The sequence below is a fragment of the Mus caroli genome, unplaced genomic scaffold (assembly GCF_978045245.1).
Source record: "Mus caroli unplaced genomic scaffold, Mus_caroli_1 scaffold_20, whole genome shotgun sequence".
Lineage (NCBI taxonomy): Eukaryota > Metazoa > Chordata > Mammalia > Rodentia > Muridae > Mus > Mus caroli.
The window spans coordinates 26,446,421-26,468,382 of NW_028227275.1; the positions used below are offsets into that span (position 1 = coordinate 26,446,421).

The 21,962-nt window shown below is 37.6% G+C and overlaps 1 protein-coding gene across 2 annotated transcripts in view; it reads right to left on the bottom strand.

Moving 5' to 3' along the window:
* Kif20b (kinesin family member 20B) overlaps positions 1-21,962 on the bottom strand; it is a 55,395-nt gene that overhangs the window by 19,502 nt on the left and 13,931 nt on the right. Inside the window, exons 8-23 of one of the 2 annotated variants that reach the window (XM_021152143.3) lie at positions 21,563-21,787; positions 20,955-21,066; positions 19,883-19,954; positions 19,647-19,793; positions 19,248-19,407; positions 18,185-18,472; positions 16,749-16,888; positions 16,446-16,584; positions 15,238-15,346; positions 14,121-14,155; positions 9,078-9,219; positions 5,867-7,103; positions 5,212-5,350; positions 3,860-3,979; positions 2,089-2,149; positions 844-969 (exon numbers count right to left, since the gene is read on the bottom strand). In XM_021152143.3, the coding sequence (XP_021007802.1) occupies positions 844-969; positions 2,089-2,149; positions 3,860-3,979; positions 5,212-5,350; positions 5,867-7,103; positions 9,078-9,219; positions 14,121-14,155; positions 15,238-15,346; positions 16,446-16,584; positions 16,749-16,888; positions 18,185-18,472; positions 19,248-19,407; positions 19,647-19,793; positions 19,883-19,954; positions 20,955-21,066; positions 21,563-21,787 (3,252 nt within the window). Of the gene's footprint in view, positions 1-843; positions 970-2,088; positions 2,150-3,859; positions 3,980-5,211; positions 5,351-5,866; positions 7,104-9,077; positions 9,220-14,120; positions 14,156-15,237; positions 15,467-16,445; positions 16,585-16,748; positions 16,889-18,184; positions 18,473-19,247; positions 19,408-19,646; positions 19,794-19,882; positions 19,955-20,954; positions 21,067-21,562; positions 21,788-21,962 lie in introns of both variants that reach the window. The other variant, XM_021152144.3, reaches the window with a different exon arrangement.

Here is a 21,962-nt window from a genome sequence, read left to right on the forward strand (position 1 = left end):
GTATAACAAATTCTTGTGGTTCTCAAAAAAAATTTTTAAAAATTAAAAAAAAAAAATTTAAAGTCTGTGAAAATGGCTATGAAAGTATGAAAACCTTCATCCACCAGTTCAAGGGCTTACAGAGTACTCGCATGCTGACAGAACACTAATATGCAATCACAAATATGTCGCAGTCACCGTCTGCCATGGTTCCCAAATGTAGATAATGAGGCTAACTCAGCAAATGTACAAAATTATATGTAAAAAGTGTCATAAAAATAAGTACATACATTAATTCCCTTTTTACCAAACTATAACTAGCTTACTTAGTAGCAAGTATTATAATTTTCTACACAAAAGAAAAATAAATGATGTTGATAAAAATGTAATCAGTATCAGTCTGTACAAATACCAAACAAATCACTGTTATGTGCTTACTTTATCAATCAAAGCTCACTTTTCCTTACAGTTTCTCCCCTGTGGATGAGTGTTTATCTGCATGTATGCATGTGTTCCATGTACATGCCTGGGGTCCACTGAGATCAAAAGAGGCATTGGAGCTCCTAAAACTGAAGTGACAGATACTTGGCTAAAAGCCGCCATATGGGTGCGAGGACCTGGACCTAGATTCCCTGACAGAGCTACATGTACTCTTAATCACTAAGTCTTCTTTCTCCTCAGTCCCAGCATGCAGTGTACTTATTTCTTCATGATATACAATTTTACTTAGAAAAAAATAATTTTCATCACAATGGGAAAGGCAAGTGTGTAAGAATTTGGAACTTATGAATTGTTAGAAACGACACTACTTTAGAGAAGGAAGAAATCAGGAAAATGAAGCTTTGAGATGCAGCTGCTATGTACCTGTGGCTAACCAGTCTGCTTCCTCTGACTTGGCCTCGAGCACCCGGTCCTGCTCTGCCTGAGTCTGCTCCTGCTCCACTAGTGTCAGTCGCATGTCTTCAACCAGCTTCTCCTTAACACTGAGATCTGAAGGTTTGAAAGAACCACCATAACATCACAAACAACTTAAAATAGTTTTAAAAAAATTTTTAAATGTGTACAGAAATAATCACTGAAACTTAAGACTTAAACACAAAGGTATATCCATCACCAATGAAAACAGCAATGTATAACAGCAATCTTCCCAATTAGAACAGCAGATTCAACACAATCACTACCAAGATTACATATGTTCTCACGTAGTAGTAGGCAGACTGATCCTAAAATCCATGTGGCAACGTCCAGCACCTAACAGAGCCAAAACAACTATGGAGGAGACACATAAGCGGGAGGACTCACATCTCAATCTCAAAAGGCATCGCATGGCTTCCATAATAGTGAGCTGATCCCGTGAGGGCATATACAACAATAATTAGAAATCAAAGACCAGAAAATAAACTTATCACATTCATAGTTTATATTTTCATAATTTTATATTTTATATAAAGGTACAAAGATAATGAGGGAAGAGAAAAATAGGAAGGCCCCCTATCAGGCCCCCCAGGGATAACTGTAGAAGGGACAGGAAGGAAGGTCTTGTGCAGAACACCAAGCATAAAGACCTTTGCAAAACCAAATCAAACCGAATCCCAGCATAGAGAGTGAAATTGGGCATAAAACCCCACTCCTAGTTGAGAAGCCATTGGCAACTGTTGCCTGCTGGGAAAGGAAAGGTCACTTTTCTCTGAGGATAGCACCTGCTAAGTCAGCCTTGCTTCAGTGGAAGCCCACAAATCCAAGCCACACAAAGGTAGAAAAAGCTGACCTTGGACAGAGGGAGGGAGGGAGGTGGAAGGGTAGAGAAAGGGGGAGAGGGAGGGAGAGGAGACATAAGGTTGGGAGGGACAGGAAAGGTAAGGTGGATCTGATAATTGGGAGGAGAGTGAATATGATCACAACACATAGTATAAGATTCTCAAAGAACTAATAAAAGTGTTTTAAAATACACTGAGTGAGTATTACTTAATGTTTGTCAAATAATCATAATTTTAGGTTTATAAGTTATTCAGCAGAATTAATCATTTCAACATTTTCAAAGAAAAATGTTAACTGTTATTGTACTATTGAACAGTCAATTTAATTCTAGAACAAGAACTTGGCTCTGACCTTTGCACACTTTCTCATACTGTTGTACAGCTTCTTCCATTTTCTGATCACTTAACTGCTCCTAAAAATTAAGGAATACAATTAAAGGCACACAGACATCAATACTTAACAGTTGTTAACAGTATGTGTCAGAACATGGTCCAGGAAGGAGTTGGATGAGAATTCTGAGTGCTTGTGAGAACACTCCAAAATAAGGACAAAAATCTTGAGACTTCAGTTCCTTCAAAACCTGGAATTGTTCCTGGAATGTGTTTTGTGCTCCTCTAAGGTGCAGTGTATAGGGGTGACTTGACTTCAGATTACTCATCATTACTTGCTGCTGTTATTCAATGAAATGTTTAAACCATCCTTTATCTATATACCTCTATGGAAAAAAAAAAACAAACCAAGCTCTTGCCATGTGTGGCTTGTCCTTGTATATGCCTTGTGACTGAATACAGCTTGACCTCATGACAAAGTTACTCATGTGACCTTTCTTAACTCTGAGAATATAAACTGTCTGAAGCTCTGAATAAAGTAGGCTATTGCATGAGACTTTAGTCTCATTCACTGGGTCGATTCTCCCAGATCACAAAGCCATTAGAATAGTGAATACATAGGTCTTTATAGGACCTAGGTGTAGTGGCACACACATTTAATCTTCATGAGTTCATTAGACACAGTGAGGCCCTGTCTGCATTGTAAAAAAATCAGAAAACAAGGTGAGTAAGATGGGCCAAGTGAGTACAGCCCAGCCAAGCCTAGCAAGCCTAAGCTCCACTCCTGGAACACAGGATGGAGGAAGAAACTCTCACAGGCTGCCTGTCCTCTGACCACCACACATGAAGTGGGGTATACACGTGCTATGACATGTGCGGACACACCTCTACTCATATAAACACCTGCACACAGAAATAACACATGTGGTTTTAACTAAAAATACAGACAACAATCAAAAAGATTATACTTCTAATATCAGTTGTCATTATACCTACTCAGAAATGTGTTCTCAGGTATCATAAAATGTAAAATCAAGGGAAATGGAAGTATAATATATATTCAGAATTTGTCTAAATCCCCATTATGAAATACAAACTATAGAAAACGTAAGAGCCCTCTATCAAAAAAGCTGTGGTAAAGTTTGAGAAAAGGAATCAGGAGTCTTAAGGGGAAAGTTCAATAGGGACAGCAAGGCCTACAATTCTAGTTATAACGTGTCTGATCACCAAGACTACACTCTCCATTCTCATCACAATCTGTAGACCAGTGGTTCTCAATCTTCCTAGTGCTGGGACCCTTTAATACAGTCCCTCATGTTATGGGGACTCCTGTCTTAAAGTTATTTTTGTTGCTACTTCACAACTGTAACTTTGTTAGTGTTGTGAATCACAATGTAAATATCTGTGTTTTCCGATGGTGTTAGGTGGCCCCTGTGAAACAGCCGTTCAATCCTAAGGGGTTGTGACCCACAAGTCTCTGAGAACTGCTGCTCTACAATCTGTTTTAGGATGGATCATTACAGATCAATCTGGACTATCATAACACTCTATCTAGACTTAAAGAAGTGATCATATGGTTGTAGGGTCTGGTGGCTAGTGCCTATAATCCAGACATCTGAGAAAAGATGGCAGAAGAATTTGCCATGAGGTCAATGCCAGTCCAGACTACAAAGTAAGACCCTATTGCAAAGCAACAAAGTTTAATACAGTAGATAAATAATGTACTTTATTGGGCAATAGAATAATATTACAGCAGAATGGAATGCAAGTATCATTAACAACATGACCACTACCTTAAGCTGCTGAATGGTTCGTTGTTTCATATCTAAGTCCTGAGAATACTGATTTTTCTTTTTCTCCAGTTCATTAATTTTAATCCTCAATAATTTCTCTTCATCACGCATTACAGATACCTACAAAGCATAATTTATAAAGCAAATTGAACATTTTGAGCATTTTTATTATTGTTTAAATTATACGGCCATGTCTTCAGGGAATAAGTCCTTTAATCTCATCAGAAAAGAACTAATACTGTTAAAGGTAAGACATTACTAAGAGGCCGAAGTTTAGCTTTTTTTCTATTCCTTGTCTAAGCATGCTTTCCCTAACTCATCAGTCTTCCTTTCTCCACCTTTACAGCCCCTTTGCCCCAGCAAGTAGCTTCCTGTATCACATGGCCAGCCATATGGTCAACCTCCTTGTCATTTAAACTCAAGCACCATTACTTCCGTGGTCCCCCTCTTCTCTACAAGGTAGCTGCCAAGATTTACAGCTTGCCTGCTGAGGGAAGGAAAGGAAGAAAGGGGAAGGGGATGGGAGGGTTGGGGAGAGGAAGGCTGGGTTCTAAAGATGCTTTCAGATTTTTTTCTTTGATTGAGACAGTTTCTCTGTGTAGTCCTGGCTGTGTCATAGAACTTGCTCTGTAGAAAGGGCTAGCCTCCAGGATGCAGGGATTAAACTTGTGCGTCACCACACCCAGCAAGATGTTTTCAATTTTCATCAGAAGATACAGGGGTGAGGGGGATACTGAGCAAAGGAAAACTAAAGAGCAAGAAAATTATTTGGTCATATGTATTACCTCCAAGGAAAATGACTTGAAGAAATGGAATGGATTTTTTCCCTCCCTAATTGTATAATTAAATTTCCTTTTGAAATTATGTTAATCTATAGCCATACCACCCTGAAGGTGGCAAACATCTAAATTAAATTACAATGAAAATGAGTTCTAAGTTACCCTGCCTATCCTAAATATTAACTTCAAACAAAACTACTTCCCATTTTTTAGAGAAACATAAATTTATACTTTTTAAAGAAAGACTCTAGAACTATATATAAAGCAAACAATATGAACTTTATTCTTTTTTAAAGAAATTCTAGTCCTATAAAGCACATACATTCTGTATATACACACCTTTGGCAGGCAGGGGTCATTTCCAAAGCTATTACATTCACATATTTTGTTTCATGCTAATTTCATTTTATTTGAGTTAGCTATATTTTCTTTTGTAAAATATTAGCACTCATCGTTTTGGAGAAACATTCAAGTTCACAGATATCCTGTTTAATCCTAAAATCTATCCCTAAACTTGGAACCTAGAGTATCTGTAGTATGCAAACGGCCCACACAGCTTTTCATATAACTCACCTCCCTCTGTACCTGCTCAATCTGCTTCTTGGCATCACTGAACTTCTCTCTCAGCTCAGCACAATCTTCTTCCTTCTTCTGAAGGTCTGCTTTGAGATTCTGAGTAAGAAGAGAGTTTGCAGCAAGCTCCTCTTTCAATCTAGAAAGAAGGAAAGAATCATAAACTGCATGTCTATCCTAAACACCACTGCCTGCTTAGGATCAATGTGAGAAAGGGCGCCGTGTCACAGAACTACATCTTTCTACAACATGAAACAGAGCACATGTAAACTAGTAATGACTGCTTCAAGGGGTGTCATGGGGATTTGGAGGAGTTGTATGTAAAATTTTCTGCATACAACTGTTGTTTCTAAAGGTTTTTATGAAGAAAGTTCAAGTGTTTCTCTCATTATATATGCTATGTTCTACCAAATTAATTGACGTCCATCTAAATGTACAAAAGTGACATAGAAACATGAAAGCTGGGAACCAGCAAGATTACTTAGTGGAGAGAGGAGCTTGCTGTCAAACCTCAGAAGCTGAGTCCAATTCCTGGGCCCCACATGTTACAGGAAAATGGACAAACTCCTACAAGTTGTTCTTTGACTCCCACAAACATGTGGGTATGCACAAACACACAATATAAAATGTTTAATTTAAATAAGACTTAGCTCACTTTTCTGTCTCTTGTCTGCTAATTTCATTTTCTTCTTCCTTTGACTGAAGTAACTGTTTTGTATCTTGCAAATTATTCGCCAACTGTGTGATTTCTTCTCTGAACTTGACTTCCTTTGCACTTAAATTGTTGGTACTTCTGATGTGATCCTGATACTTTGCTTCAAATTCCTTTTGATTTGCTTCCAGTTTTAAGATGGCAGATTCCTTCTCTAAAATGCTTTGCTCTAACTCAACTAAGCGCTTACACTCATCTTTCTGGGTCTCTACTATCACTTCAAGGTCCTTTATTTTTGCCTTATAGCAGGTAACATCCTGGGAAAGCTCTGAAAGAGCTTGCTCTCTTTCCGCTACAAGCTGTACTTGAACACCGAGACTGACACTTTTTTCTTGCAGTTCTTCTCTGAGCTGCTGGATGAGACTTTCTTTCTCCTTCAGCTGGTGATCTCTATTCTTACCCTCGCTCTCCTGTGCTCGGAGGTCACTGTTCTCGTCCCTGTATCCTTTTACTTCCACCTGTAATTTTTCAATTTGTTCTTCTAGTCCCTGAATCTGATGAGACTTTTTGGAGGAAGCCTTCACAATCTCTTTACATTCTTCCCAGATGGCTTCAATACTAGCGTGGAAGGAATTTTCCCTGCTGAGCTCCAGAGTGTGATATTCTTTAACCCATGTACTTGAGAAGTCACCACCTGGAAGCTGCTGTGATGTGTTCAGACAATTATCCCCTTTAGCACCATTTGATAGATCCTGGAGATTAAGTAAATCTATTTTTGAAATATGAGAAGGTGAATCAAGTGACCGCAATTCATCTATTTTTGTTTGCATTCGTTTTATCTGTGAAACATTGCTCTTGATAGTTCTTGCAGCAGTCTCCATCTCCTGTGACAATTTCAGGATCCTGTCCTCCTGCTCCTGGTTCACGGCTTTCTGTGTTTGTAGCTCAGCAACTGCACTGTCATAACTGGCCTGGATTTGCTCTACATCTGCCCTCAGGGATGAGTTCTTTTCTTCAAAGAAACAAAGTTGCTGCTGCAAACTCACAACCTGTTTATTTAATTCTGCTTTTTCCTCCTTTTCATTTCTGAGTTCATTCTCACCAATAGTTAAAAGTCTTTTTAGCTCTTCATTCTTTTCCTTCAAAATTCTATTGCCTTCCACAACTTCTGAAACAGACTGTTGCATTTCTTCCCTTTTGTTTTGATCTTCGGTGATGGGTGGACTAACGAGTATAAGCCCTTTAAAAGAACATTGGTATATTATTAATCTAGAAAAAAAATCAAAGTAAAATTTCTGATGAAAAAGTGAAATGGACTTAAAAAAAAAACATAAAGAACTTTTATATTAAAAGTATAGCTTTGGGTCAGAGTTGACAAAAAAGGTCTAAAAAAGTGATGGCTGCTACTTCTGATCTGAACATTTCCAATATTTATTATTTAACTTTAATCCCAGACCTTTATCTTACATTATGAGAGAGGGAATTAGTGAAATTCTAGCAACCACCTACACCCTGAAGAACAATTTCAAAGTAAAGTTACTATGTTAATGATTTACAGACTGAAAATCTCATTAAATTTTTTACAGATAAATATAAAGAGGGGGTTGAAATTCTCAGAATTTATACAGTATCAAAGGTAGGACATGCAGCCCCACCTTTCACTAACTAAACTGCTAAATCCTAATTGTTTCCTCATTGGAGAAAGGAGCCAGTGCTAGTGGCTCGGGTACGGTAGGTATAAAGATCAAGGCAAGCGTAGTGCTTTAGAGATAGGACAGCTGCTAGCAGAATCAATGCAGAAGGGCTCAACTAACTAAGCACGAATGCAGAGCATGTTTGTAGTCTTAATGTCTACATTTCTAGGATAGAGATTGCTCTGCTGGCCCTTACTCAAAGACTGGTGCTAACAGACTCAAATTAGAGATTCAGTTGAAGTGCTTGCCATGTAAGAAGGAAAGCCCAAGATTGATTCCCAGAACCCACAAGAAAAAAGCTGAGTGTGATAGCACACATCTGAAATCCCAGCACTGGCCACTTAGAAAAGTGGATGTCTGGGGCTTGCTGACTTGTAGGTCTAGCCTAGTCAATGAGCCTTTTCCTTAGCTTGCTCTCTTCAGCATTTGTCAGAGCAGTAAGTAACTAAGACCAGGATCTATCTATCTCATTCACTATGGATTAACTTAAAAGCTCACTAGATACAGTTTTAATTAACTTTAAATTTGTAATATCTTGAGCTGGGTAGATGGGTCAGTGATAAGAGCATTTCTTTGAGAAGTTCCATTTCCAGTACCCAGATGGTGGATCACAACCATCTGTAACTCCAGCTTCAGGGGATCTATTGCCTTCTTCTGATCACTGAGGGCACCAGGCACACACACATACATGCAGGAATACTCAGACATAAAAATAAGCACATTTATCTTTTAAAACATATAATTTACTTTATCTAAAGTAAATTTACCTCCTAAAAGAGGAGGTAAAACTTTTGGCATTGTCTCATTTGGCATTGGTACAGCCTTCTCCATATCTCTTATTTAATTCTTATTGTTCTGTTGACGGTTTGATATATAGCCAAAGAACGGCTCAAACACACACACATTCAGGCCTGAGCACAGGGCCACAGGCACACACAACATCCAGCAGCTTTCTTAAAAGCTCCTGAGCTGATTTTCAAAGTTTTCCTATATTTGCAATTGACATTTGTTAATGATTTCTTAGTTTAAAGAGACTAGCAACTCTATAATCTTAAGAATTTGACCTTTTTCTTTTAAAAAAGTTAACCATTTTTAAGTACTTCAAAAAAGTTTTCAATTTACAGTAGTATTTTCTAAGAGACTTTCTTCTAACATTTTAAGTACAGCACAAGTACAGGTTTGTTAGTAATATTTGGCCCAGAATCTGTCAACTATCCCCTATTTGTCCAAATACATAAAAAATGAAGAGTGAAAAAAGAATGAGAACAGATTTTGGCAAAACCACCACCTTTTTATGAAAGGGACTTCTACCTAGCACAGAATGAAACATGAGGCAGTGGTAAAAGCTCAGCTTTTAACCTTGCTGATAACTATAAGACAACTTTACATCCATCTATCCCCTGACAGATTAGAGCATGCTAACATAAATACTCATGGTGGTTAGGCATTCCTAATGCCTGCTCTTGATCAGGTTATTTCCTGTTTATGAGGCATCCCGCAGGTAGCTAAAGAGCCAGTACCTTTCTTTGCTGGTGGCTCACCAAGCTGAAGTCCATCTTCAATTAATCTTTTCCTTTCTGAATGTGTCTGGGTTCTACTGTTCTTGGGCATTTTACTTGTTTCATTACAAGTTGACTTATTGCTGGTTAAAGATGTATCAACCTAAAACAAAATAATTCAATATGTTCTCATGCAGAAAGCCAAAAACACAGGAACTACCCACATTACCTCTCATCAGTCTGTTCTCAAATACTGAAATACTTTGCATGCTGTTTACATCTCACCCTAAAATAACTGGTGCCTTTGGCAGCAGAGAGCATTTAGACAGACATCACTAAAGTCACTCTGAAAACATCCTGTGCCTCAGCTGGAATGAGAAACCTCATGTTGCCAGCTACTCAGAAAAATGATGTGGGAAGGTGGCTCCCGCATACAAGCTCAAGACCAGCTGACCAACACAGTGATAGTCTGTCTTTAAAAACTCCTAAGCTTAAACTAAACTAAAGAACAAAGTGTGCTTTGAAATAAAATGCAAATAAAGTATCACATAGACATTTTTATTAATCTAGATCCAATAACCTATTATAGTAATTGGTAGACAGTAGACAGTAGGTTGCCTGAAAGAAATCATTTTGTTTTTCTCCTGATGCCCTTACCTTATTAAAGTGAGTTATTTCCCTCAGAACATATTCTTGTCAGAAAAACAGAGAAACATATAAATTATTAAAGAACAGATATCTGTGAGGTGTAATATAGAAAGCTACCCCTGCCCAATTATCAAAATATTAAGGCCCATCCAGCCTGGAGTAGGTCTCAGTGGCAGGATGTTTGCCATTGTAATGTATGAGGCTCTGGGTTGTAGACTTAAAATATAAAAACATATAAAAAATATAAAATAATTTAGAGAATAATGATTGGTACTGAATATAACTTTCTGTCAAAATACAAAGAGGTCTGATATTTTGCATGTTATAATCATTAAAAACATATAGGGTACGGGTGTTTCCACTCCATGTACATATGTACACCACAGGACTAACTAGAAAGTATCAGATCTCCTGCAAGTTGAGGTGTGAATGGTTGTGAGCTGCCATGTGAGTACTGGGCAGCAAGCTGGGGCCTTCTGCAAGAACAACTAGTCTTTACCACTAAGCCAACATTCCAGACCCCTAGAAAAGCATTTTAAACAAAGCATGCACACTTAGCTAATAGCTTATATGTTATGGTATTATCCTGCTTTACATCCTATAATAGAAAATAATTTAAAGATGTTCTAATTAAAAAAAAAATCTATAAAAGGATTCGGACTAGCAAGATAGCTAAGCAAACTCTTGTCACGAGGCTAACAGTTGAGTTTGATCTGAGGCCTATGGTAGAGGAGCAGAACTGACTCCTGCATGTTGTCCTCTGACCTCTTGGCAGACAACATGCCCATGCCATGTTAAGAATTAAAGGACAAATGTATAATCCTCACCTAAACCATCTGAATAGGAAATTTGTATTTATGAGATGCTAAAAATCAAAGACTCTCACGGTCATAGTATGTATCTTTCTAAAGAAAACATACTTGTAATAAACACATGAAAAAACAGCAATTTTATTCTATTTAATTTCATGTTTTGGACCCATGACTCAATACCAACCACCATTATCTAAATGTATCCAAATTCCTGTATTTTCAGAATCCCTTCCAACTAGCCTAGGCTAAAACCTACAGTATGCTGGCTAGTTTTTCATGTCAACTTAATATATGCTAGAATCATCTTGGAAGAGAAAGGTCAACTGAGATAATGTCCTACAGATTGTTCATTGGGCAAACCTGTACGGCCTTTCCTTGATTAATGATTGATGTGATAGAGCCTATCTTAATGCAGCTGTTGACACCACCTCTTGGCAGGTGGTCCTGAGCTATATAAGGAATCATGCTGAGGAAGCCACTGAGGAGCAAGCCAATAAGCAACACTCCTCCATGAACTCTGCATCAGTTCCTGCCTCCCCATTCCTGTCTTGAGTTCCTGCCCTCAATTCCTTTGGTGATAGACTATTAATAGGAAAGTGAAAGCTGAAATTAACTCTTTCTTCCCCATGTTACTGTTGGTCATGGTGTTTATCACACCAGCAGCAACCCTAAGACAGCCAGTGCTTATGCATTCCTAGTCTCCTTCTCAAATGCAGAGTACTGTCAGCATACTTAAGAAACCATGTTTTAAAGCAGCTGAATGCCCTCTTTTACATTTTCTACATGTGCAACTAAATAAACTGAACTCAGTGACAGGATAAAGTGATTCTCCTTTCTTAGGTAAATTACTTTGGGATGCATATGCAATTTTAAAATACCTCAGTCTGAACCAATATATAAACATCACTATCTAATTAAAAGATGCTTTATAAAGTTAAATTCTTAAAATATTTTAAAATGTGTTTTTCATACATTAGACTCTGAAATGTATCGACAGTGCCACTCCTTTAATTCTACCTCACAGCTCTTAAACACTCCAGTCTATAACCTTTATGTTTTCAAAGACGGCAACTCACTCACTATGTAGACAAGGCTGGCCTCCAACTCAAGAGACCACTCTTCTTTGCCATCTCAGTGCTGGAACTAAAGGAACGTACCTCAAAGACCAGCATATAGAAATATTTCCATTAAAAAGAAAATGACAATGATTGGAAAATATATTTGGAGAAAACTAGAATGTAAACATGATGCAGCATTAGAATACTTTCAATTTTTAAACAAAAATAACCAATAGCAACACATTATCTAGTATGATCTCATATTTTTATTATTGCTACTTTTACAGACAGGGTCTCAGATAGCCTAGGCTAACTTAAAACTACTGATTCTCCCTTCTTTACCTCCCAACTACTGGAATTAGAAGCATGTACCACCATACCTCACACAATATTACATTTGCTTTAAACAAAATGTTAGTGGGGCATAGGGTTCATGTTTTTAATCCCAGCATGAGAGAGGCTAAGCCAAGAGAGCTGCCATAAATCTGAGGTCAAACTAGGCCATCACTGTGAGGTCCTGACTTTACAAACTAGATAGATAAAATTTTAGAGAGGGGTGTGTGTGTGTGTGTGTGTGTGTGTATGTGTGTGTGTAAACATACATAAAGGAAAGAGAACCAATAAGTTAGTTAAGAAAAAAACCCAGAGCACCCAAACCAGTCTTCCTAGGTTTAAGTCTTTGCTCTTTGACCTTCATCTATGTCATCCTACACAGGTCATTCAGTTCTAGGGGAAGAAAAAAAAAATGGCACAATGGCACAAGCCTCTATTTCAGTACTTGGAAGGGAAGGAAAGAAGACATAATGTTGAAGCCCTGGGCTACATGGCAAATTGGAGGGCACTCTGAGCTATAGAAGACCCAATCTCAAAAGAATAAGTAACAAACGCATCTGTATCATGAAATTGTTGATATTTAAATGAGTTAATATAAAAAAAAAAACAGCTAAGAGTGCCTGGGAAAGTGTATATACATATATACATGCGTATGTATACATATGTACTTATGTACATGCATATGTAGATACACATATATGTATGTACACACACACATATATGTAAATCATCTTCTGTTCTTTCCTTTTTTCCTCTTTAATTAGAAGAAACGTTACATGAGGTCTTTATTTTCAATTTTAGAACATTAATATCATTTTAAACTATAACTACTTTCAGTACTAGAAAAACAAAAGAGGACCCACAGGTAAAACAACAATATTAACCAACCAGCCCTCCCAGAGCTACCAAGGACTAAGCCATCAACCAAGGAGTACACATGGCTCCAGCTGCATATGTAGCAGAGGATGGCCTTGCCATGCATCAATGGGAGGAGAGGTCCTTGGTCTTATGAAGGCTCAATAGATGCCCCCATGTACCCCTACACTGAGGGCAGGGAGGTGGGAGTGGGTGAGTGGGTGGAGGAACACCCTTATAGTAGCAGGGGAAGGGAGGATGGGATTGGCAGTCTGGGGGGAGGGGGCAGGAAAGCAGATAACATTCGAAATGTAAATAAAGGAAATATTCAGTAAAAAATAAATAAATTTTTAAAAAGAAACTATAAAACCATAGTACAAAAAAAAAGAAAAAGAAAAAGAGGAATTGTGTAAACTCACTGTAATGTCTAAAAAGTATAGTATCGACTATCTTCAAATATTAGTCACATCTGATCATATCTTTCTTAAAATATTTTGCTATTTAACAGCATAAATAAGTTAAAAATAATAAGACAGACAGAAAAAGTGGCAAGTTCTTAGCATTAAATTCACTTTAGGTCCACAATCTTGTTTTTGGACAGTTAAGTATCCAATCCACCTAGACCCAGCATCGGTAACTATCTGACCTGAAGTTAACAAGCTCTGCCCATCAAGCAGAAACAGTCTCGGGTCAGACTGTACAATGCCCAGTCCACCCCACATTTAAACACACCACACAATTTGATAAACACTAGTCAATGCATCAAATCAATATAAAACACAACTAAAATAATATAATTTAGTATGTAGTGACAGAATTCATTTCTAGATTATCCAATAAGTCCAAAGATACAATCCCATTTTTAAAACATTTTAAAGAATGGAAGCATAAAGTAGAATATTTGAAGAAACTTTCTATTGACCATCACTGAAAAGTAGTGCACAGGTAAAGGCAGTGCTGAGCACTTTTATACATTTACTTTTATTTGCAACTGTGTGCATGTGTTAGTGAGAGAGAGTGGTGTGTGTGTGTGTGTGTGTGTGTGTGTGTGTGTGTGTGTGTGTGCGCGCGCGCGTACACATAAGTGCAGGTGCCCTCTGAGACCAGATGCTGTTGAGTTCCTCAGGGAACTTGAATTATGTGCACTCTGTGATCCACCTGATGGAGGTGCTGGCAAACTTAATGTGGCCCATTCTGAACTACTGGACCCATCTCTCCAGACCCAACCTCCGAATTCTTTACAGTACCTTCATTTATAGCGCTTTTCAAAACTATTTTAAAAGAAGTACACAAACACAATTCATTCCTCTTTATTCACTCATTATATTCTTGCCAAGACAAAGTAAAATTTAAATTACCTTACTTGATGTCTTGAGTGCCTGAACCAAAGAGTCTGTAAAGATAAAGAATATTAATAAGAAAAATCTATGCATCTAAAACCCTGAGTGGAACACAGCTATTAAATTACACTAAATTCAGAAAACGAATTTTGTCAGTGCTAATATTTAACTACAAGATTATGTTTCAGAAAAACTAACTTTCAAAATTTGGAGCAAACTGACAAGTACATGCTAAGAAGTAGAAACACGGTGACACAGAACTAACAGGTAGCACCTGCCTGGTCCACTTCACAGGGCACCACTGACCTGCTATCTTCTACCTCTCTGCTTTCACACAATAAAAGGTGGAGTGCCTCACCTCTCTTAAAACCCAAATGCCACTACGCGTGCGTGCGTGACTTTCCTGCTTAAAGATCAAATGAAGTATCAGTTCAAAAGACTGTTTTAAACCATTCCAAAAACATTATCCCACTCTCAACTATTCCATGTAAAGGTTTCATAAAAATTATAAATGAACAACAAATTTAACTTCTTTATACGTTTCATTATGATTTCTTATAAAGACGCTTGTTTTATTTCTGGGTTGCTCCTCTGTTTATTTCCTCTCAATTTGATAAGTCTTTTATAATAATAAACACTACTTTAGTTATTTGTGTGTGTGCACACATACCTGCACATGTGCGTGATGTATACATGTGCACCTGTAGGGGAGAGAGGTCAACTCAAATGCCCTTCCTTAGGCACTGTCCACCTTACTCCTTTTGAGCCACAGTCTCTATCTAAGTTTGTGCTTAGTTAAGCAAGGCTGGCTAGTCTGCAAGTCCCAAGACCTATCTCTGTCCGTGTCCCTAGCACTGGGATTACAAACACAAGCCACCATGTCCAGCTTGTTTTGTATAGTCTGGGGACTCAAACTCAGGTCTTAATACATGGCACCAACTTTACTGAGCCATCTGCCTGGTCCTAAAAAATATTTACAGTAGTAAATCACAAAACAGATGGTAAATATATTGAGCTTTGTTATGTAGCTTAAAACATTTTCTGGTCACTACAGTTGCACAAATCCCTATACTCACCAACAACAGTTTTTATGTATTCATAAAAACCCAAATAAGAGTAAAATACATGCACTTACCACTCTCTCTGTTTTTTAGCTCTTCTTGGGCTTTAATTAATTCTTCTTTAGTTTCAGCTAATTCTGCTTTAACTTGATTAAACTTTAGCTGCAAACAGGCAATAGCTTCCTGGGGATCAACAAGAGATGTGATATACAAATGAGCAAGTTCGGCCTGTTTCTTAATATCAGTGACATCATCTTGAAGAGAATGAAAAATATCTTCAACTCCTACATAATTATGAGCTTCCTAGAAATAACAAAAACCACATGTCTAACATTAACAGTGGACTTCACTACATGTGGGCATACCTTAAAGATTCTTTAAATTACATGACCCACCTCCCCCCACAATTATACAAAATTTGTGTTTTAATACACATTTTTTAAAATATAGAATACAAAGCTTGTTTGCTCAGAAATATATCATAAATCTTAGTATGTCATTACAGAACAATTTGATCATCTAGTTCAGTATGCCTCCAATCTCATATGGACGCTTATGTCACTCCTCTATTTCATACATAAGTCCACATCACAAACCATGTTCACATTACACCAGGATGTAGTGACAGAAAGCCTGAAGCTCTGTGGCCACGGCATCCAGTGGTTGAGAAACAAAGCACAGCACACACTCAGAACACAAACAATCCCTTGCAAACGCCCTCATCAGCTTCAGTGGGAGCAGCAAAACTCATCAACTTTCCTGGAGTTATTTTCCAACAAAGGCAAGCCTTTTCATACACAAGTGTTTCTGACTGGATCAGAACAATTAAGTAAGGGACCCTTTACCGGCTCATTTCTGAAAAGAGTATTCTGTAAGCCAACAAAAATGGCTGTTATTGCCTACAAGCAATAGTGACTCAAGAAAAACTGAAATGAAAACAAATGCCACAAAAATGTAAGTTTTTCTAAAACCAGTTGTTTAAATTGTTTGTGCATCTAGCAAAGTGACACACTGCTGTCATCTCTGTACTCAAGAAGCCAGGGCAGGAAAAATGGGGTTCCAGACAAGCCTGGGCTGTATAATGACGGTCTGTCTCAGAAACACAATCCAAAAACTCTACCTATTTACCTATAAATATCCAATACATGCCCATTACAATAAAACCATAAAGTACTGTTTTAGACACTAATATTTCATAGCATTAGCATTTCTCATCATTAACGTGGGGTATTAAATCCTGGTACCAAAAGCCTCATTATTTTTAATATTTTCATTGACATACTTCAGTTTCAAGTTCTATGTCACAAATTCTATTTGTTGGTTCATCTTGACTGTCACATTTTCCAACCAAATCTTTGAAGATTGCCAAGCGACGTTCAGCGTTTTCTTCTAATATCTCTCGTTCATGAAGAAGTGTCTCCCTTTAAAACATAAATTAATTCCATTAAGAGAACAATTTAATCATATGTAACATCTATTTGTATACAGTCATCACTTTCAAAATTCACATAATATAAATTAAGAAATAGCTATTAAATAAATAAATAAATCTCAATTCTTGCCAGGTTATGAAGAAATAACTTACTTAAAATCGGCTTCCCGTTGGCTCCAATACTGAGTGAATTCCTGTGTAACTTCTTCTCGGATTTTAAGTTCCAAGGTTAATTTTTCTTTATTTTCATTTATTAGTCTTTTATTCAACTTTTCTATTAAATCCAACAGTTCCTAAAATAAGCACATATACTTCATAGTCAATTAAAATTGTACCCTTTTTAATGCTAATAGTCTTGCACACAACTACAGATTCCTTAACCTGAAAAACCAAGTATGACTCTCTACATTTTAGAAACAAACCCATACAAAAATAATATTTATCTTAAAGACAGATCTATAAAAGATGTTTCACTGTCTAGCAAACAAACATGTACTGTGAAAATCAGGACACTTATTTTCCACTAAGAAGTGTTCAGTAGTTATGTTTTCTCATTTTATCGGTGAGTTGGATAGCACCACATTTCAGAAACAGAGAATATAAGGACCAAATCTATAAGAAGTGGTAAAGTCGGTGTTAAAATGTCCTATTCACTGAGCATGGTAACCCATGACTTTAATCCCAGCATTCAGAAGGAAGGGGCAGGTGAATTCCAGGCCAGCCTGGGCTACACAGTGAGATTGTGTACAAAAAAAAAAAAAAAAGTGTCCTGCTAGGGAAAGGAATATGATCCAGGAGATACCACTCTTGCTATGCAAGCATAAGGACAAGAGTTCAGACACCACCCCTGCCCCAACACACACACACACACACACACACACACACTCACACACACACTCACACACACTCACTCACACACACACACACTCACACACACTCACACTCACACACACACACACACCTAGATACAAAGCCACATACAGTAGTACACATTTCAAAGCCCAGGGATCTCGAGACGAGGTCTAGTGAGCCCGGTTAATGCAAGAGCAGTGGACTCAAGGGCTTGCTTGTCTCAAAGAAAGGAGAAGGCGCCGGGCATGGTGTCGCACGCCTTTAATCCCAGCACTTGGGAGGCAGAGGTAGGTGGATTTCTGAGTTCGAGGCCAGCCTGGTCTACAGAGTGAGTTCCAGGACAGCCAGGGCTACACAGAGAAACCCTGTCTCGAAAAACAAAACAAACCAAACAAACAAACAAACAAAAAAAAAAACCAAAAAGAAAGGAGAAGGCAGGGACCAACACCTGAGGTTGTTGTCCTCTATCTCCACATGAGCACCACGGCACAAGTGTGAGCTCTCATCACTCATGCATGCTCGCTTACGCTCTCTCTCTCTCTCTCTCTCACACACACACACACACACACACACACAAACACACACACACACACATCCCACACTTATTCCTGACATTGACCTCTGACCTCTACATGCACATACTCACATGTTCACTTACACACACACACACAAAAGAGAGCATCAAGAATGATTCCTAACTTCTAAACAAGTAAGTCAAGCAAAGTTCTTAATACTACCTTGTTCTTTCTGTGACAGGCGGAGACTCGGCACTCCTCTAATGACTTATCACTGTCGTCATCTGTAAGTTCAGTTTCCATGTTTTCTGTTTCTTCATTTTCTTCTAGGTCCTCAACCAAATCTTCCTTTTCAAGCACATCTTCTAGACTATTTTCCCATGAAACAGTTTTTCTTTTTACATTTAGTATTTTATTGTCCAAATTACTGTCTAATGATACATCTTGTAAAGATTTGTTAGACGCAAAAGATTTCTCTTGAGAAGAACTTAAAGTATCCGGAACATAGACCTGTTAAAACATCCAACATGGCTTTTACAAGAGAAAAGGAAAAAACTTCTTTCATTGAAGTTATTTTTTGAGAGTTTCTCACCAGATAGCATCAGCCTGCCTGGAACTCATCTGCCTCTGCCTGCCAAAGCTAGGGTAAAGGTGTGAGCCACTCCACCCAGCCTAACTTTGTAAAGTTAAGTCAAGTGACAATTTAAATACCAACCAACATTTAAAAAAGGAATTAGCATTGCTAAATGAACCTTAAAGTAAGAAAAACCTACTTTGTACGCAATCTATAGGTAGACATGCCTTTCTATGATCTCTGTATTATCTCTAGAAAAGATGGTCATCATTCATATAGGTCAGATGAGTGGCAGAGTGAACAATTCATTCCATAATTACTATGAATCTATAGTCTGTTCATCACTAATGCATAATAGAAAATGTCATTTTACTCCTTTAAGGGACAAAGTTCAAGTTTTTCCTGTTTTTCTAGTTAGTTCAACAATTACAATTTTATTTTCAAGTACTTCCTAGTCTCACAGTAACAGACACAAAATATTACTTATTTCACAGAACCGTTACCAAGGCATGGTGGCACACACCTGTAGTTTCACACTGAAGAAGCAAAGGAGGGGGAAAGTGGGAATATCTGCGATCGCTAGGTCAGGCTGTCTCAAGAAAGAAAAAAAAGGCAATGCAAACAAAACAAAACCCAAACATCTGCTCTTCTAAGGCAAGCAGTAATGCTGTGAGACGGTCATATATTTAGCACAAATCTAAAAACACTCACCCTTTGCGCAGTGGTTGAGAACTTCAGGACATTAAGTGTCTCATCATAGGCAGAGCAAGACTGACTAATATTGATGATCATGCATATTTTCCCTTTTCCAGTGAAAAAACTTTGGAAATAGTGGGTCAGTTTACTTTCTCGGAAAGGCACATGCTGAACCCTATGGGAAATTTTGAAAATACAGCAAGTTAAAGTATATTTCCATGTAGGGTTATGAATATGGCTCAGTATGAGAGAGAGCTCTTGCCTAGAACATACCTATGCACGCACTGCACACACACATATCTGCTATGAAAAGAAAGTAATCACTACAAGTGGTTGTGTAAGAAACGGGTTTTCAGAAAGTACTTTCTAAAGAAAGCAAAGTTAGACTTTGATATTTACACTAAGGACACTTACTTTGACTTTTCACTGTTCTTCAAAACATTGATACACTTTCCCAGAGTCAATAAAGAAGTGTTGATATTCCCAGCCTCTCTTAACCTTTCACCTTCGTTTTGTGTCTTCATGCTTCGTTCTGAACCAGCAAGATCACACAGAGACAATCTAAATCAACCCCCGCCCCAAAAAAAGGTTACTGCAAAATTTTTCAAAATGTTTCAAAATAACTACATTTTAAAAAATGTTCAACTTACTCACTAACTCGTGTTACACGAGGTATTTCAGAATCTTCTATCTGTAATATTCTAATAGTGAATATGCTGTGACTAAAAAGAGGAACACAAAGATCAAGTATTATCATTCCATTTCAATGCCCATGTGCTGTGAGAGACAAACATCTCAAACTGGACTTCTTTACACTAGTTCCGTCTATCATCCGCCACAGGTACATTTTTGCAACTAGCTACCAGACATGTCAACCCCATACTCCACTCTCACCCAGGCAGGCCAACTATCTAGCATCATGTCATCACTTGCCAAACACCAAATCCCTCAAACCTTTACCTCTTGGCACTCCAAATCATGTGTAGTGAGACTCAATATGCAGCTACTTGTGAGGATAAATCAAACAGTTCTAAAGTTAAAGCCAGCCTGGGCTACTGAATGGGACTCTGTTTAAAAATAAGAAGTAAAACAATGGCTGGAGATGGATATAGGTCAGCCTAGTGCATGTGAAACCCTGGACTCACCCTCTAGGACCATGGGGGAAAACAAGAATGTCCTTACAGAGATCATACTATTAGTGAAAATGCTGTGATGTACAGCTACAGTCTTCGAAAATATACCTAAAGCAAAGCAGAAATCTGCCCTATATGCATATGTCCATCTCATTATAAAGAGACAGGGCATTTCCTCCTTAAGAGAAAGAATTTATGCATCTCACTGATAAAGCTTATTCTGTCTCCTACCTCCTTACCCCATTCATCACAAACATCCCTTTTTAACCCCTTGAGGCCTGAATCATTTTCCAAATAGTACATATTAGGGTAAAGCATAGAGAAATGGCCACCTCTTTAAACAACTAGGAAAACTATCCAGGACAGTGACATAAACAGTAAAAAAATGCCTCAGAAACATTCCGCATATTAGAAAACCTAATATCCAGGCAAATCAACTAGTATTTTTATCTACAGGTAATTTTCATGACTACAAATTGACAGTACATTTGAGAAAACCTACTGGTCACATCCATCTAAAACTAGCTTCCTACATTTGCACAAACTACTGTGGTTTTCTCAGGATTGTACCCTAGGGGTCAAGACTTACCTTCTACTAGAAGCATTGTTCAGTTTGGTGAAAGCAACGCTCTGATGCTTCACTCCTAGTTTTAAGAGTCTATATGCTTCTTTAGAGTCGGATACCTGGACCCATTGCAGATCTTTAACAAATAAAGAAGATATGCACTAATTTAGAAAAAAAACAGCATTTGTATTACAGTATAATCTTTTCAAAGTATTTTCCTAGCACCATATAAAATCATTCTTCTGGTCACACATCCTAGAACACCAAGTAAAACTACTCCTTATTCCACAAGGCACGTAAAGATAGACTATAAGACACCTAGTATTTACGTTTCGCAAGCACACATGGAGGACTTAACATTTAACAGTTCCAAATACAAAGCAAAATAGTGTAGAGAAGATCCTGCACGTCATCACCACCAATATAACTAACACTCAAGCAAATCAACCGTGCTAGACCTCTTCTACTCAGTTACAATAAACACAAAATATACTTCCAAAGCACAAACTCATTTTTTTCTGCTAAAAATGGATTTTAAAAAATTAATTAAAAAAATTCCCTGTTTATTTCCTATACTCATAACAAAACCTAATAGTAATTTTGGAACAATATTAAAATGGTCGCTAACTTACCTTTTATAAAAGAATAGCCCTTTATATCTTGGGAAAGGCGTAACATTTTTCTCTTTTGAAACTTAGAGGACACAGGAACAAACAAATCGTAAATACTTTCATTGTAAATCTCAAAGAAAGAAACCCACACAGAATACTTTATATTATCCACATTCAGACTGGACTGGTCACAACTGTTCATGGAGTCTTCAAATTCTGGGATAGTCAAAGAGTTTGTTAAGTTTCCTATAACAACAACAAAAGGCATAAAATTAAGACCTTGACTAAATAAGAAACAGAAATATATAGATCATAACTCCTAAAATCCTTAATCTCTTTATCATTTACACTGAAACATTTTAGGGAGCAAAGGAACAAATATTTGTTGCAATCAAAGCTTAGTTTCTTTTAATCTTACTCG